General features: G+C 41.7%; 1 protein-coding gene across 1 annotated transcript; it reads left to right on the forward strand.

Annotated features, from left to right (window-relative positions):
* The first annotated feature begins 56 nt into the window (after positions 1-56).
* Positions 57-13,283, forward strand: LOC134665490 (protein PRRC2A-like). The gene is made up of 11 exons (XM_063522464.1): positions 57-747; positions 1,035-1,267; positions 6,348-6,451; positions 6,988-7,141; positions 7,767-7,943; positions 8,382-8,551; positions 8,951-9,188; positions 9,569-9,852; positions 11,959-12,142; positions 12,374-12,481; positions 12,925-13,283. The coding sequence occupies exons 1-11, from the start codon at positions 539-541 to the stop codon at positions 13,152-13,154; spliced, it is 2,091 nt and encodes a 696-aa protein (XP_063378534.1). The 5' UTR covers positions 57-538; the 3' UTR covers positions 13,155-13,283.
* Positions 13,284-19,266: the final 5,983 nt, after the last annotated feature.

A 19,266-nucleotide genomic window follows, 5' to 3' on the forward strand; every position in this document is an offset into this window, starting at 1 on the left:
TGTAAAATTTAATAATAATATTGGGATTGAATTAAACTTATTTGAAGAAATTATGAATTAAAACTGATAGTTTTAATAGTGAGGCTTCCAAATCAAAACAATGCACGTAACAACAATCCACAAAACGTTACAAAACAAATCATAAACAAATCAATCGATTTCACTTTCCGATTTTTTGACTTTGTTTATGCTGAATTATGATTGGCGAGTCGTTCTCCCTTTCTTATCTAGACCAATCAGTGATCGGCTCTTTTTGACAGTCAAGAGAAAACAAAAATAAAAATACCTACTACAATTTTCTTCATGTGAGCTACTCTGCCTTGTTCGATTTCTTGGTTTTTAACGAAATTGATCGCGTTTTCTTCTAAAAACAATTGATTCAAAGGCTTCTTTCTGTACATGGTGCATCATTATCGTCAGATCGTGGTGAACGTGACATATTGGCGACGAATTATGTTGAAAAACAAGTGTGACGTCACAATTTTTATCAGCTGAGGAGTCGGGTAGTGCAAGGAAGGGTCGGAACAAAACAAACAATATGGGAGGCGCCGTGAGCTCGGGCAGGGATAACAACGAGTTGATCGACAACTTAGTGAGCAGCAACTACATCCGGTCACGGGATGTGGAGCGAGTGTTCAGGGCGCTGGACCGCGCGGATTACATGACGCGGGATGCTCGGGACCAGGCCTACAAAGACCTGGCGTGGCGGCACGGCCCGCTGCACCTCTCCGCGCCCTGCATCTACAGGTAAGCGCCGCTAACGACATCCTCACAAACAAAAGTTAACGTAAACATTTGGCCTGTGATAATAATCGCCATTCATAATCACTTGTTTGTCATTTTACGTGAACTCTCTGAAACTTGACCCCTTTGTCCACTGTAGCAACAACAGTTGAAAAGTGGACCTTACATGTATATGAAATACAGTAAATATTCCCATGTCTTTACACATCTAGATCCTATATTCTCATTTTGTTAAACATATTATAGGTGTTCTATACAAATGCTTGACGGGTGAAATCTTTGCCCGACAGTGAAGTGATGGAAGGCCTGGAGCTGTCCCCGGGGCTGTCGTTCCTGAATGTTGGCTCGGGTACAGGCTACCTCAGCACCCTGGTGGGGTTGATCCTGGGCTCCAGCGGCATCAGCCATGGGGTGGAAGTGCATCCCACGGTGGTTGAATACGCTAATAAAAGGCTCGGACAGTTCATAGAGAACTCTCCAGTTCTGGATGAATTTGATTTTTGTGAACCTAAATATTATCAGGGTAAGTCAAATTAAAACTTAAATTATGACTTTTCTTGGTGTAACTATTAAAACTACCAGTATACGCCACCCAGAGGCCTAAATAAATATTCTTCTGTTCCAAATCAAAATCTTTATTTTGACAAATCCAAATTGCATTTGTCTTGGCAAATTATGAGATCTGGCTGGCTAGACAGTATAATTATTGCCAAATTTGCAGAGGCATACATATTTTACATAATTTCTATCCATGATTCAATATAATAGATTCCCTATGTAACTTCTAGCTGCTCACATAACAAAACTTGCCAAGACAATTCGCAATAGGTACAATCCGTACAATGGAATGGGAATTCTGTTTATAGGTCTCTGGATATATAAAAGATTTCTTTAAAATGTTAGTTGGTTTTTAGGGTTCCGTACCCAAAGGGTAAAACGGGACCCTATTACTAAGACTTCGCTGTCCGTCCGTCCGTCCGTCCGTCTGTCACCAGGCTGTATCTCACGAACCGTGATAGCTAGACAGTTGAAATTTTCACAGATGATGTATTTTTGTTGCCACTATAACAACAAACACGGGCTTCCGGTTGCGACTGTCATGGTAGCTATACGCGTTCGTCAACTGCTCGTAAAATAAATTCGAAACAAGTGCTAAAAGACGCGGAGCGAACGATACGAATACGTCACAACGAAGACAAAGTGTCAGTGTCACTAAATTAGTGCGGAAAGTGAATAAATGATAAGGATCACAACGAAAACTGCAATAAAAGTGAATTGTCGTTAGCAATAAACATAAGTATAACTACACGAAGATAACCTAAAACTACGTCAACTTCCGGCAACAAGTGACAAGTGACAGCTGACATTTCAAGTCGAGGTTGCCAGCCCAAAATCAGCAAAACTACCATGGATGAACAAACAACATCTTTATGGAACCAAATGTTGGAGCAACTACGTATACAAACAGACTCTATAAACGCAACGGTACAAAAAACAATCAGCTCAACAATAGACGAGAAATTAGAAAAAATATCTTGCGATACTGAACAATTAAAAACAGAGAACCAATCATTAAAGTCAAAAATACAGACCTTAGAAGCAGACTCGAGGAAAAATAATATAATAATCCACGGGGTTGAAGAAAGTGAAAGGAATAGCAGTGAGTTAATGGATCTAGTAGTGAAAACTTTAAACATCGTCAATGAAGGTATACAATCCCAAGAATGGGACGTTTGGGAGATTAGTAACATGGAAAGACTAGGGAAGAAACCTGTTAATAATAGCAAAATACGTCCAATAAAAGTTACGCTAACACTAAGATGGCGAAAATTAGAACTTTTAAAGAACAAGAAACATATCCCAAAACATATCAAAATCACGGACGACTTCACCAAAGAAGTTATAGAGGCGAGGAACGCCCTATTCCCAAAAATGATAGAGGCTAGAAAAGCAGGTAAATTTGCTATTATAAAATACGATAAACTAATCATCAAGGAAAATACTGACAACAAACAAGAAAAAAGAAAGAGGACACCATCAACACCGCCACAAACACCACCAAACAACTTTAGCGCAAGCCAAGGCAGAACTACGTCCTCGCAGCCAGCTAAACAATCTAAGAAAAATAATTTTGTAGGAATCTTGCCTACTAACGCATCAAACAGCTCTCCAAAAAACTAAAAGCTACAGGCAACCGGAATACTACTAAAACTACAAAGAAGTTAAAACCAACAACTCAAAATATACAGACAAATAAATGTAATAAAACATACCCAGAATTAATTTTATCAAAACACAAACAAACAGAACAACTTCCAAGCCGGCTGGTCACCGAGGAAGTTTTAGACCGAAACCCTCCAAAGAATTCAACATGGACAGACCCCAACGAAAGAAATGAAAAACAATTACACTTAATAACATATAATGTTAGAACCCTGTCGACACACGAAAGGCTAATAGAACTTGAAGAATCCATAAAGTCAATTAAATATGACATAATAGGAATTGCTGAAGTAAGGAGAATTGGAAACAATATGGAAGAATATGAAAACTTTATTCTATGTTATATAGGAAGCACCCCTGGCCAATATGGAGTGGGCTTCCTTGTAAAGAAATCCCTAAAAAACTACATAGAGTGCTTCCTTGGAATATCAGAACGCGTAGCATTACTAAATATGAACATACAAGGGTACAAAATATCTATTTTACAAGTTTACGCCCCAACACAATCTTCAAATGACAAGGAAGTAGAAGACTTCTACAGTACAATCAACTCGGCACTTAACAAAACACACAAACACATAGTAATAATGGGAGACTTTAATGCTAAAATTGGCATCCCCACTACAGAAGAGCACTTAATTATGAAGCAACATGGATATGGCGAACGAAATGACAGGGGACAGAGACTAGTCAACTTTGCACTTGAGCACAAATTAACAATTATGAATACATGCTTCAAAAAAAAGGCTACCCGAAGGTGGACTTGGAGATCCCCAGACGGTAGGTTTAGAAACGAGATAGACTACATGCTGTCTAACCAACCAAAGATGTTCACTGACACAGGTACATTAAACCTGAACTACTCTTCAGATCATAGACCACTCCGAGCTACAGTTAAACTTACAAAGCAAAAACAATGTAGAGCAAAATTTACAAGCAACCAACTGAGCCAACTTAGAAACGAAGTCGAGAAAGAAAAGTTCTTGGAATGCTTACAAACAAACTTACCAGTCTCGACTGACTCCCAAAATAACATGACAGTGCAGACCTATCATGACACAATCAAAAACGCAATTACTTATAGCTTAAAACAATGTCAAGTAAAACCAGAAGAAACAAAGCAACATAAAATACTAACAGAACGCACAATGCAACTATTAAAAAGAAGAAAGGAATTACAAAAAACCAAGAACAAAACAAGAGCCATGAAAAATGAACTCTCGGCACTGTATAAATTAGTAAACAAATATATACGTAATGACTATAAAAAATACAGACAAGAATCTACATTAAAACATCTACTACATTCGGGCAGCACAAAGAAGGCTAACAAAGAACTAAGAGTCTACAAATCCTGGATAGGCGAACTGAAAAAACAGGACAAAAATCTTAGCAATAGATCAGATATCATCAACATGGCAACAGAATTTTATAGAAACCTGTACAGCGATAAAGAGGTAGGGTCTAATAACAACCAAAGCAAAAATAATAACATAAATAACATTAAACCTATAGATGAGATTGAAATTTTGGAAGCAATAAAGAAGCTAAAGCTAGAAAAGAGCCCAGGGTCAGACAACATCACCAACGAAGCACTAAAACTAGCAAACAATATCCTGGCAACACCGTTGGCTGTACTGTTCAATTTAATACTACAAAGTTCAGAGACACCCTCAGACTGGTCTGAATCAAACATTATACTAATCTATAAGAAAGGCGACCCAAAGGATATCAACAACTACCGACCAATAAGCCTGCTACCCAGCCTCTACAAGCTGTTTTCATCAATAATCAACTCAAGAATAAGCACAGTATTAGAAGCCAAACAACCGGTGGAACAAGCAGGTTTTAGGAAAGGATATTCGACGATAGACCACATACACACACTTGAATTAATCATAGAAAAATACCAAGAGCAGAGGAGACCCTTGTATCTAGCCTTCATCGACTACCGAAAAGCCTTCGATACCGTAACCCACACAAGTATATGGGAAAGCTTAAATGAACAAGGAGTGGATGATGTATACATAGAGGTCATCAAAAGTATATACAGAAGAAACTCAGGAAGAATCAAGTTAGAGTCACTTGGCCAAACCTTTCCCATAGAAAGGGGAGTAAGGCAAGGAGACCCACTGTCTCCTAAGATATTCATCGCCATTCTAGAAACCATCTTCAGCAAGCTAAAATGGAGTAAATTAGGAATATACATACAAGGTACTTACTTAAATCATTTAAGATTTGCAGATGACCTAGTGTTGATAGCGGAGTCATGTACGCAACTACATCACATGACGGAATCCCTACACATAGAGAGTATCAAAGTAGGACTAGAAATGAACCTAAGTAAGACAAAGGCAATGACAAATAGCTGGAAAAGACCACTAAGTATAAATGGAAACACGCTGGAATATGTAGAAAAATATACCTACCTAGGAAAGAACATTAGCTTCAATAAAGACAATAATGAAACGGAAATAGAAAGGCGAATACAACAAACATGGAACAAGTACTGGAGCCTAAAAGGTATATTTAAAAGTAACATGCCAATAGCCATTAAAACTAAAGTCCTAAACTCAAGTGTCTTGCCATGTATGACATACGGAAGCCAAACTTGGAAATTCACGGCAAAAGCTCAAAGAAAAATCATTACATGTCAACGGGCGCTAGAAAGGAGCATGCTCAATATAAGAAAAATAGATAAAATAAGACACTCAAAAATAAGAGAAAAAACAGGAGCAACAGATGCCTTGAGCTATGCAAAAAGACTAAAATGGAAGTGGGCAGGCCATACAGCAAGGCTTACAGATAAGAGATGGACATTAATAGTCACCAAATGGAGAGGTCCACTTGGCAAAAGAGGCCGGGGCAGACCACAAATGCGTTGGGAGGAAGACTTAAAAAGAACGGCCGGCACAGACTGGATGGCGACAGCACAAGACAGGGACAAATGGGCAGCAATGGAGGAGGCCTTTACCCACTAGGGATTCATTAGTAATAACACATATTATAAGTCATAGTTTTATTTTCAATTTTTTTATGTAAACACGTTACAATGAATAAAGGGCTTTTTTATTTTATTTTATTATTATAACAACAAATACTAAAAACAGAATAAAATAAAGATTTAAATGGGGCTCCCATACAACAAACGTGATTTTTGACCAAAGTTAAGCAACGTCGGGAGGGGTCAGTACTTGGATGGGTGACCGTTTTCTTTTTGCTTTTTTTTGTTTTTTTTTTTGCATTATGGTACGGAACCCATCGTGCGCGAGTCCGACTCGCACTTGCCCGGTTTTTATTATCATCCTTACTAATGCTATAATTTTAAAAGTAACTCTGTTACTTTTTCTTATCTAAACTGCTTTGTGCATTTTATATAGGCAATGGACTGTGCATAGCACCATTGGGAGCACCCTATGACCGGGTTTACTGCGGTGCCGGATGCCCAGAGGAGTACCAGAATTACTTCAAACAGCTCATCAAGGTATGTGTTGTTTTCCAGACAGACATAACATTTTGATTGATCAATCTACTACTCAATCTAACTGACATACACTTAGTAGTACAAACTACAAACCAAACAGATTGGGGAGTTTATTAGTATCTCAATTTTAAAATATGGTGCTCTTTAGTTATTTATAGAATGTCATTAATGGTTTTTTGTAATATGTAATACCTATTTCATCATTCACATTTTTAATACAGTGTAATAGGCAGTTGTTATTGTGCAATAAAACTTGGAAAACCTACAATCAGTTCATTAAAGTTTACTTAGGATATTTAACTAATGTTGGGGGAATACCTAGACTTGACTTATGTATGTATTTATTTTTGTGTATACATCATGAGGTGGGTCCAGATAGAACGAGTCATCTCGCCAGAGCTGTTGCAGCCTCAATTTCCTTGAGAAACAACTCATTCTGTGTGGACCCGCCTTTACCATTTTTAAAGGTTGTTAAGCCGCATATTCAGGGTTATATTTGGTGTTGGAACCAATACTTATTTATTAATAATTTCCAGGTGGGTGGTATTCTAGTGATGCCCCTGAACGACAACCTTGTTCAGGTGAAGAGAGTTGGCGAGTCGGAGTGGACATCGCGCAGCGTCCTTAACGTTTCGTTCGCGACGCTGCGCGTGCCCACGAAGGAGGAGGCAGGGGATCTTATTAGATTGGGTGAGTTATACTCTTCCATTAGTGGTTCTCTGCCTTAGTACTAAACCCCGTTATTTTGTGGAGGCCTAGGCAATGGCTATTACAACTACTCGTCCTGAATTCTATACAATTTCCAGCAACGAAAACTAGTACCAGACATAGATATACATATGTTTAATATGTTACTTGAATATTTATGTCAAATTTTATGTTATTTTAAAATGTCGTTTTAAAATAAGACTGTAAGTTCAATTCATGACGGCGGCCAGCAGGTTCTTGTGACTCTTGAGGCTGAGACGTTGATTTTAGGTGGTGTGGTGGACGCTTTGTGCGTTAATATTCCGCTTTGTTCAGAAAATCTTAGGGTGGAATCACATCTCTCAGCATCGAGCCGCATTTTATATATGAGAAATCGCTCGTTATTATGAAGATACGTACGCATCGGAAAGCTGAAAGCATGCGTACGCATCATCTCGCATTCCACCTTTAGTAGATTAGGTTATATTTTGGCATGACACTCATATCATTCGCTTGCCCTTGTTCCGTTCACTTGGGGTCGGTGCAGCATGTCTTTTTCTTCCATAACTCTCTGTTGCCCATTTCATCATTCATCGTTCATTTTAATGTATTTTGAATATTATCGTAGAAGAACAGTGCCCCGCGCGTCTCCAAACCCTCTGCCGCGGCATGGTCCGCTCGGCGCTCCGCGGCGGCGTGTGGCGGCGCCACCCCGAGCTGCGCGCGCCGCCGCCGCGCCCGCCGCCCGCCAAGAAGCCGTGCCCGAGGCGGATCTGTATACCTATTGAGGACGAGAGTGACGTCGGTGAGTGTAACCAGGGTTTTTAAGTCCTATTTAGACGATGCGAGAACTCGCATGCGAGTTTCATTACATTGCGGGTTTTGTTCGGTCAGTTGAATTGGACGTAACCGACCGTCCGCAATGTAACTAAAATCGCATGCGAGTTCTCCCCCGTCTAAATCAGCCCTTACTTTTATGTTGCAGAGACTGAAATGACAGTTTGATTGGTTAATTTACTAGACAATTTTCTAGTACTATGACGGATCAGTCTTACCAACTGGGATAATCAAACGAGTATAAAAACCCATAGTCCAAGATTTGGTTCACTATCGGAGTAAAGTTCGCAAAATATCGAGTAAAGCATGCAAATGTCGGTTTTAAACACTAAGGTTAATATTCTAAAGCGTATTTTATATTTTAAACTGTATATTTAGCCATTTTTCATACTATATACCTCTACAGAGGGCCTAAACGCACTACACGACCTAGACCGCAACGGCGGCGCGGGCGAGATGAACGCATTACTGTCCCTGGTGTTGAGCATGGGCCCGTCCCGTGTCGCCGGCGCCTTAAGGTTCGACGCGCCCTCGGACGACACCTCAGACGACAATCCTGATGACTCCACCGATCAGGTAATCTAATAATTAATTATGTATTGTCATAGTGACTTTACCCCATACCACAATGCCGTAGCGACTTTTAAATTGTACATAATCATGGTACGTTTTTAAGAGCCTATGTGGCACGACACGAGTATTAGCGACATATTCTCTGATGATAACCCTGATGACTCCATGGACCAGGTAATTTGATAATAAATTACGTTTTTTTTTTTCGTGAGTGACGTCACTGTAGCAGAAAAAAAGTGTTAAATTTGTAACAACAACGGCCAAAAGTTTGCACCGCATATTTGATGTTTCTTCTCATAGTTTTTTTGTTATCGCTATTATGACGTCTTGATAATGGCGGCCATTAAAACTACAACTACATATTATAGAATGTACAAATCCTTAAACCATATTAAATTCCAGCGGGCGGACGACGCCACCCCGCCGCGCTCCCCCGGCTCGCCGCGCGGCGCCTCCGAGCCGGGCGCGGGCGGGGCGGGGGGAGGGGCGGGGACGGGGGGAGGGGCGGCGGCGGGGGGAGGCGCGCGCGCGCGCTCGTGGGGCCGCGCCGAGCGCCGCCCCTGCCGCGGCATGCTCACCTTCGAGCTGCGCGACGACGAGAGGCCCAGGGCGCAGGCCGATGACGCTGGCGCTCAACCGGGTAAGACCCGCCCCACCCTAGCGTCTGTCGACCTAGCGACGTTGGCTCAACTGCGTAGCGACGTCATATTCCATGAGGTGAACGCTCGGGAGACGCTGTAGTGTCCCAAGGTTTTGTACAAATACTTATACCGATAGGTTAATATCCTTGTACCGAACACTGTTAATGAAGTACTTAGTATGAGCGACACCCGACTATATTTCATTGTTGTAGGTACAGATTTTTGAGTTTTTGTTGATAAACGTATTTCCGTTGTGAATTGAGAAATTTGGGTTATTTATTATCTATAGTAAATATTTAACTTCTTACCTTCGATAGTGAAATTTTTACATACGCAGCCAGTGTGCTCTGACTTTATACTTTTTTTTTTCAATCTATAGAACCAGTCCCATCAGCCAGCAGAACACAGTCCACCCCGGCAGACGCCGCTGACAAACCCCTCGACGAAGACGGCACGCCCGAACGCGACACGAGAAGCGACGGCGACATAGACAGGACGCGCGACAGGAGCCAGACGCGCGACAGCGACAGGACTTCTCAGTCACAGACGGACAGACAGGACAGGCCAGGACAGGGGAGGGACAGGCGCAGGCGGCGCAGGGACCCACACAGCGACGATGACCAGGATGAGATGCCGGCTGAGGTCGAGATATACTTGGGGAAGGTGAGTGGAGAATAAATCGAACAAGTGCAACTCGGAATCGCCCACCGAGGGCTCCGTACTGTTTAGTATTTGTTATATCGGCAGCAGAAATAAATACATCATTTGTGAAAATTCCAACTGTCACGGCTTATGAGATACAGCCTGGTGACAGACGGACGAACAGTGGAGTCTTAGTAATAGGGTCCCGTTTTTACCCTTTGGATACGGAACCCTAAATAGGACGTATTTTAGCGTAAAATATCCATCCTCTATAGCCGGGTCTCCACCAAGCGCACGCGCTCGCGAGGCAGCCTCGGATGCGTGGCTCGCGAGCCTGGCCTCGCGAGCCAGCCTCGAGGTTAGCCCGGAGACACTGAGGCGAGCCTCGCGAGGCAGACCGAGCCATCAGAAGCCCGAGGCAATTCACGATGGAAAGTTGTGTATTTTATTTTCTGCTGCTGTGATTTTTCTAGTGGCTTATTGTATAAAAAAGAGGAAAAAATCACGTTTTAAGAAAATACCAACAAGACGCTGCTGGTGGATAAAAAAAACTTTATGAGGGTCGCAATAAACACGCAAATACATTATTTCAAGAATTGTAACTTGAAAAAACCGTAAGTATAGAATTTTACATGCACTGAAGAATTTTAAAATTTGAGGTCATTGTTGACCGATAAAGTTAAAAAGTGCAACACAAGTTATAGAGAAGCAAAACTGTGAGAAAACGAATTTTAATAATTTTAAGATTTTTACCAGACGGAGACTCTATACCAGTTGGCAATTCTTATTTCGAGTATCGAAACAGAGTATTTCAAAAATACATTTTGTTAGACATTTCCCTCCAACAGTCTTTTCCCTCGTAAAATTATTTAAAGGTTTTGGATCTTTGGTATCCCACAACACCTTATAGTTGAATCAAATGGATCGACTGCTCTTGAGAGTTCATAATTATTTAAACTATATTCGCGCTCGCGAGCCAAAGCCACCACCAGTCCACACCGAAAAAGCAGCGCACACCGAGGCACCTTTGAGCATGTCGCATTTACCGACAGCGGATGGCTCGACCCCGAGGCACGCTCGGCCGAGCCAACGTGCGCCCGAACGGCCCCGAGGCACGTCCACACAGACCGAGCATTTGGCTCGCAAGGGTGCCTCGCGGGCGCGTGCGCTTGGTGGAGACGCGGCTTAAAATTTGTCATTTAAATGAACGACTTTTCCGTTTGACAGAAATTTTTGTGGATTGGATCTTTTACCCTAAACTACGTCCAATAATGATTGCCATTATCAAACGCTAAGCTAATGTGATATAGTCTTTTGTACGATTCGCAAAAGAAGTCGCTAAGCGCCTGTTCAAAATGAACTAAGCACAACTTTATTGTTAAGAAGATAAGAGCGTCTGCAGATTATTTAAACACCAAACCCGGGAACAAACTTGTACTGCTTACTGCCGGCGTATTATGGATAGCTTTATCCATGTATTATGGATAGCTTTATCCATCTTTATCCACGTGATAAAATAACTGTCACTTTTTAACACTGTGGGATAGAAAGCGACGGACAACGTTTTTATGACGCTGTCACGTAGACAAGAACGACCATCATATCCGTACTCATCGATACAAACATACATATGCCATGTTTTTGGTTTACAATAACCTATGACCCACGACGCAATACGAGGGTCATGATTATTATTAGGCGTATCAGGCCTAATAATCATCTTATTTGCGTCTATCTGGCAATCAGTTCCCCAATATAGAGAACCATTTTGATTACTTTTTCAAAGGCACTAACCCTTTGTACGCCACGCTTATCATGCCCGGCGCGTCATCCTGAACTTTGTCGGAATGCGCGAAGGTTCATATTGGGCTGTAGCCGCGCGCGACGCGCGTTAGTTGATTCTGATAGTTAGGGCCAGTTGCACCAACCACAGTTAACAGACTCATCAACGTCACGCAGCAGAGATCTGTGAAACTTCCCATACAATAAAATTTTGGGAACGCTTTATCGGTGGCAGACGGCTTGGTGCAACCGACCCTTAGTGTCTGCTGTTCCGAAGAATAGTACACTGTTAATGGACTGAAATTGTTCAGAACCAGTTTATTTGATTGTTCTCTTTTTTACCAGATGGGCGGTGGCGAAGCCACGACGTCCCGGGAGATGGACTGGGACGCGGACGAGGAGGAAGTCGAGGACGACGAACCGGAGGAGGACACCGAGACCGAGCAAGCGAGCCTCGAGGCCGACGGCGAGGCCGAGGCCGGCTCCTCGGCCAGCGCCGACAAACCGCCGCGGCAGAAGCTAGATAGTGGTAAGCGTTTGTAGTGATACTCAAGTGAGTGAGACTAATAGACAAGAAAGCCAAGCAAGCTAGTCTCGAGGCCGACGGCGAGGCCGAGGCCGGCTCGTCGACTAGCGCCGACAAGCCGCCGAGGCAGAAGCTGGACAGCGGTAAGCGTTTGTAGTGAGACTTCTTGAGGCTGTACCGACTTCTTGAAATTATGATGCCGAAAGTAGTGTACTTCATTATTTTTTATTACAGGCATAGGTGAAATGACGCCTTCAGCGGATTCCTCCCCGATCAGCACGGGCTACGAGGCCGGCAGCTCTCGCCGCTCCGGTCAGGATTCTGACACCGGCTCCAGGACTAGTAAGTCTATTCTTTATTCAAACAAACTAAAGATGCGAAGTTTAAAACGTCCAAACGGCTAAATAGTTTCACTTTTTCCGTTTTTTTTTCTACTGGCAAGTTGGTTTACCAGACTGTTTTTATCTCCCTACTTAATTCTATGTAAGTAACCGGGTGGAAAATGGCTTTTTAAACTCTAAACTTTAGCTTTCAAATGTGTTTTTCATCGTGACGTTAGCCACGAAAATTGGCTTAGTAATAGTTTTGTTAAAAGCTGAATATTTATACATTAACTTCTGATTGCATAAATAACGAAAGCTGTTCCCTCAATATTTTTATAAAATATACCTAGAAGTTTAAGCAAACGTAGAAGACGTCGGTTCGCAGTCCTAGTCTCTGATCACTTTCTTTCGTATAGTGACATCTATATCAGTATAAATATGACCAAAACATAATTTCCTCAGCAGGCCGCCGCCGCCGCCAAAAGCGCCACTTCACCCGGCGCTCCTCGGGCTCCGGGGACTCCGGCACGTCGGACTCGTCCACCGGCCGCCGCCACAAGCGACGCGCGTCCGACGGCGGCGACGCGAGGCGCGTACGACTCTCTATACTTATGAAAAGATCGGTCAAAGAGCTGCCGTTACCTTACGCCCTTAAAAAGTACGTTAATCTTGGCCGTTGCTTCGAATTTTAAGTATAAATTTACCGAAAACACGCTCGATCTACTAAATGTTATATGCTAAGAAAGTTATCAGCAGCTGTTTTGAGTTAAGGCACTACTAAATACATACCACCATCTTCGAGAAAAGTACTAAAACAGAGCGATATGCCTCGTAATATTGTTAGCGGCGTATACAGCTTCGTGAAAGTCAGCTGTCGCTTCGTCGACGGGTGGTCGCCACAAGGGACGCGCGTCGGATAGAGGCGACGCGAGGCGCATACGACTCCTAAGCGTCAGGCCTGAGTGGACGCTCGGAGCGGAGCGTTCGGCGGGGCGTGCAGCGTGGCGTCGGACTCATAAGTGATTTGATCAGCGTGCACTAAGGCCGCTACTGTACGTTTGCATTTGTTTAACATGCACGCCGCACGCCCCGCCCCGCTGCACGCCCAACTCGAGCGTCCACTTAGGCCTTACCTCTGGCCTATGCGTTTAAGAAATATATCAATCTTGAGCGTTGCTTTGAGTTTTAGGTCTACTGAAAATACGCTCGATCCATTAGATGTTACGTTAAGAAAGTTCTCAGACGCTATTTTAAGTCACTACTAAAAGAATACCACTATCTCCAGAAAAAGAACTAAATCATGAGTTTTTCTCGTGCGATATAAATTATAAAGTTAAGTGTGTATAATGCAGCCACGTGAAAGTCAGCTGCCGTTTCGGTAGATTATTTCTCTCGATGCTGCAATTTTTTTAAATCTAAGTAACGTTTTGTAAAAAATTATATAATCGAGTAACTAAACTAATATGTGTTTAAACAGTAAAAATAGCTCAGTAGAGTAATAATCTTTCGTTAACGTGATCATGTCGCAACTAGAAATGCCTGTATAAAGTGACTGTACTGCTTATGTTTCTATTATGCCAGTACTGTCTGGTAGTTCCGGACGCTCCATACGGCATACGACTTTAAAGGCTTGGCCACACACAGAGCGCGACGCAGCGCCGCGTCCGCGCCGCGTCCACGCCGCGCGACCGCGGCACATGCTAACAGGTTACCGACGTCAAACAGACTGCGTCCCGCCGGTATCACGCCCCGCTTCTGTCGCGCCCCGCGCCGCGCGGCCCCTTGCGTCCGCGCGGCGCGTGCGCAGCGCTGCGCCGAGCGAACGCGGCGGCCCGCCGCGTCCCGCAAGGTCACATCAGTAGGATCGGACGTTAGGCAGCGAGCGGTGCGCCGCGTTCCCGCGCGGCCGCGCCGCGTTCACGCGCGCCTTGAGGGCGTGTTGAGAGCGTGAGGCCGGCGCGATCGGCGCGCGCCCTGTTTGACCAGGCATCGCGTCGGCATCACGCGGCGCGGACGCGGCGCTGCGTCGCGCTCTGTGTGTGGCCAAGCCTTAAATCCTTGTAACAAAGTTTAATTTTGCTTGGAGCGTCTGAAGCTCAATTTTAGGCGGTTATCTCACTGGCTGCGATTCGCACGTTGGTCCGATGTTTGAGCGAGACAACGCTATGCGCGTATTATAGCGACATCCCGCTCGCACATCGGAGCGACGTACGAGTCCAGTGTGATACGTAACCGTCTTAGTCATTTATTTTTGATTTAGCGTTTAGCGTTTTAGTCGTATTAAATTGAACGTTATTACATAACTAATAAGGTCTGTTTTTCAAGGCTAACGAAGAAAAATGTTATAAAAATCAACTAATTGAATGTGGCCGTTGTAATTATAATTTTGTATATTATTTTTATATTTTGGTTTGTGTCAAAATTGAGAGTTAGGGATGGTTTAGTGTCTAGATAAGTTGTGAAGGTCTTTCTAAAGCTAATGAAATGGCAAAGCTTAAGCTAATTTTACGGTTTAACTCACGTATATCACGTATTATGGTAAGCCTAGGTGTTCATTTTCAAGCACTAACAGCCTACCCCGACCCCCGTGCCGGCCTAAAACGACCGCGCAGGCTCACCCTTAACCGGTTATCTTGCGAGCGACAGTACGCGGCGCGCAGCTATCGTGAACGCTACTCATGCACTGTTAGTGCTTGAAAATGGAGGCTTAGACTCTCCGGAACATGTCGCGCGAGTGACTAAAAATATGTGAGTTAAATCGTAAAATTAGCTTAGTGTAAGTATGACTCACGACAATTTAAATGGCAAATGTTCTCTAGGTAAAATAATTATTTTGAAATCTTTCAAAGTTCAGACCATCTTATATGGTGACTTTTCGCAACTATACAGCATGGTGACGTATGTTTCACGAAAACGAGGTTGCCAAACGTTAACGTACATAGCGCCATCTATTTCAATAAACTTAAACGATGTCGAATCGTACCTTTATATAATACCCATCGTGTGTGTATTGGTGCCATTCCGTACTCGTAGAAAGACTTAGGCTAACTGTCAGTGGCGGCGCGTCAAACATATCCATAGGCAAGCCGGGGCTAATTTTGGCTTACATATGTGTCGCTTAACTTCAAACTCGGGTACATCCATTGGACCCTCTCAGCAAATATCTACCCTATTACGTTTTCTTAATACCAAAATCGCATAATCTGAAAGATGGATTTACCCGAGTTTGAAGTTAAGCGACTCATACATATTTCCTTTACAACTTGCTCTTCAAACGACAATTAATTTGACGACGACGAATTTCAATTTGACATTTTATATTTATTTAAATTTATAATTATAATGATGAATTTGCACGCTTGCATGCAAGCTAGGTACATGATCTGTAACACCATATTGTAACATCCCCATACTGTATCAATGCAAATAAATAATTTCTGATTTCTGAACGTCCAAAAACAGGCAAGCGGGTGGAAGTCGGCTTATATGGACGCGCCGCCACTGCTAACTGTACATCATATATGCGTGTTTACATTAGCCATAGATTTTCATAGTCGTTAAACATATATGGTGTACAGTCAGCCTTCGCCCGCGCGGTGACTGTACATACTTAATATTGCTGTAAATATCAACTGTCAATACTGTCATATCTCTTCCATGTAATGGGGTTGGCAACTGTCAAAGGTTTGCATAGATGCCGCCATCATAGCTTGCCCCTTTTTCTATGAGATTTGTCTTAAAGGGCTGACATCCAGGGTATTAAAAAAACAAAAATTTGACATAATTCTAGGGATTGAAGGGGCAAGCTATGATGGCGCCATCTGTTAAAAACTTCCATCGGCCAACCCCATTAAAGGTGAGTTGTGGGAAAGAAAACTCTTGTATTTGTATTTTCTATCGCTATACAGTGAAGTCATCGCTGGTAAGCCCTGGATATGAATAAATCGTGGTGTGTAGCAGGCTTTACGAGTATATTACAGGTGCAAGCTACACTTCGTTTTTCATGCATTAGTAAAAGGTGTCTTTTTTATTGAAAAACCCTCTCTCTCTCAATCTCAACGGTAACAGATGGGAATACCCCTACAGTATGACAGTTTTCTTTGCCCATATTGATCATAATAATTATATCTTCCTGTTGTCGCTTTAATTTGATATCACGTATGTAATGAATTGAACTATTGTGTTATTGTTTATAAAGCTTTAATGTTCCCATTCTAGCCGACTTAGGTCCCCGAAAATATTTGATTTGAAAGAAAGAACAAGTTTAAATACCTAATGTTCTTAAGCCCGATTTACACATTAGTGCTAAGTTCGAGTTCATACATTTGCTACTTACGTTTATTAGCAAATATATGAACTTACACTTAACATCAATGTGTAAAGCAGGTCTTACAGAAATTAGGGGCTTTTACTCTCACACTCTGTGCCACTGAACCGTAAGTCTTATAAATAAAGTTCAAAATCATACAACATTTTTTTCCTGTTTTGACGGCGGTTGTATCTGACGACTCGTCTAAAGAAAGGGCGCGTAGCCCGAGGAATTTAGTGCATTGACCCGTCCTTTCTTTAGTAAAACAAGTCATAAGAATTGATAATAACGTACATTACATAGTGCCTCGATTTACTAATTTTCATTTGAAGTTACAATGGCGTGCCATAGCACGGTGTACAGACAGAAGTCCATTGCATCGATCGTTGTACAGATCAGATATATCGGAGCGGCCAAGGTGTTCACAATATCTGAACATGCACTCTAACGCCCTGACAATATAGGCGTGTTATACAGATATTTGTGAGCGCCTTAGCCGCTTCGATTTATCTGATGGCGAGTGTACTCGTGTAAACACTGTTTTGTACCTACGTCTTTTTAATAGTATCCGAGTATAAATATACCACATGTTTGATGAATAACGGTAACATATATCATACATATATCCGGATACATTATGACGGAACTGTTATGTTTTTTTTTTCTAAAAATATTACATAATTATTATTCTTATTTTTGTAAGTCATAGCTAATGTCATAAATCATAATAAGGTCAGACCAAGAATAGTCTGCAGCGGATTTGATAGCCCACGCAGTGATAGTTTTATTTTAAACGTCAAACTTCTATGAAATTATGACGTATAAATGACACTTGTACTGCGTGGGCTGTCAAATCCGCTGCAGACTTTTTTTGGTCCGACTCTAAATAATATTGTAATAATTTAATCACAAGCTTCAATTCGTTAGTCACTGACATTTATGTTAGAAACTGACAACATATTTACATTAAAAAAGGGATTTTTATGATACTTTTAATTTAAATGCAGAATGTTGCAACGGAATTTCACAACTAGGTAGGTGGTAGGTACAGTCACCTGCAATAATGTTACACAACGAGGGCCGCAAAAATATGTGACACGTTCTTATCGCTCTTCATTAATTAGATCGTGTCAGATATTTTTGCGGCCTTCGTTGTGTAACATATTATTGCAGGTGACTGTACATTGTATTTTTCGCGAAGATATTATTTATTGGATATCATATTTCTCTCATACTAATAAGGAACTATCTCATAAGCTGTTCACTTCATGCTCTCACACCTAAATCATATGTATTAGATCGAGATGCAAGATGATTTTACTTGGAGTCACATATTTGATTGTATTTGTCACGGGCTAGGCGAAATCTGCTATCCTCTTCTGACGTGATAGTAAAGATCTAGTAAAGAAAGAGATGTTTAACCTAAGACGAGGTAGCCAAGAGATTATTATTTGTTTTATATAAATGACATACTCAAGAAATATTAGAATACTTAGGCCAAATATAGCTAATCAAAGGATTTTTTTAAATAATTTTTTGACGGATGTCATTAAATATTACGAATAATAATCGCTTTTTCAGGTTCAATTTAGCACGAAAGAGATGCAGCTATATGATTGAATGAGACAGTCGTATTAATTTAATTTTATCATATAGCTGCGTGTTTGTCTGCTATGAAAAAGGCCTTTTAGACTGAATGTGTTATAATTATAATTATATCGAGGTTTTATACTTATGTCCAGAGAGTTGTTAATAGTATAAGAACTGTGAAATGTAAGATAATATCTCACAACAAATTTGGCAGCTGAAATAGATGTCGCTATACGCAGTGGCGTAGCTAGGGGGGGGGGGGGGCGGGGACCGTGAACATCAGTAGTGCCACCTATTAAAATTCGTAAAATCATGTAAAATGAAAGCGATAGAGTCAATCCTGAGCTATTTAACATAAATTACAATTACTCTTTTTAAATATATTTTTCAATTTTGATTGAATTTTGGGGTGACACCCACAATTTCCGCACCGGGTGCCACCCATGCTAGCTTCGCCACTGGCTATACGGCCTTGTGGTAACTTTAGTTGTTCATTAAAACTTGACGGACAATCCAGCTACCGCCGTACAGTCCCATCTAAACTCTGTATCTTTAGGTATTCAAATAAAAGTAAACAAAATCTACCCTCAAATGGCTCCGTAAACTAGTTGAGGGTAGATAAAACATTACATGATCAAATAATGTAGGACGCAGGTCGCTCAGTGACTGATCCGGCCGGTTTTGTAATTGGTCGGTTAACCAATAAATGTTATAACTACCCGAAAATTTACATATAAATGTTTTACTTTTTTATTTAAATGCCTAAAGATACAGACTATAGTTCGGCTGTCAAAGTCGAGTTCTTTTTCTCAGATTTTACACTTCTTATACTGTCAATAACTTTTTTTGTCTGCGCGCGAGCGTTATAATGTTGAATTTATTTCTATAATTGTAAGGTTTAATAA

This window comes from Cydia fagiglandana, chromosome 6, assembly GCF_963556715.1.
Source record: "Cydia fagiglandana chromosome 6, ilCydFagi1.1, whole genome shotgun sequence".
Classification (NCBI taxonomy): domain Eukaryota; kingdom Metazoa; phylum Arthropoda; class Insecta; order Lepidoptera; family Tortricidae; genus Cydia; species Cydia fagiglandana.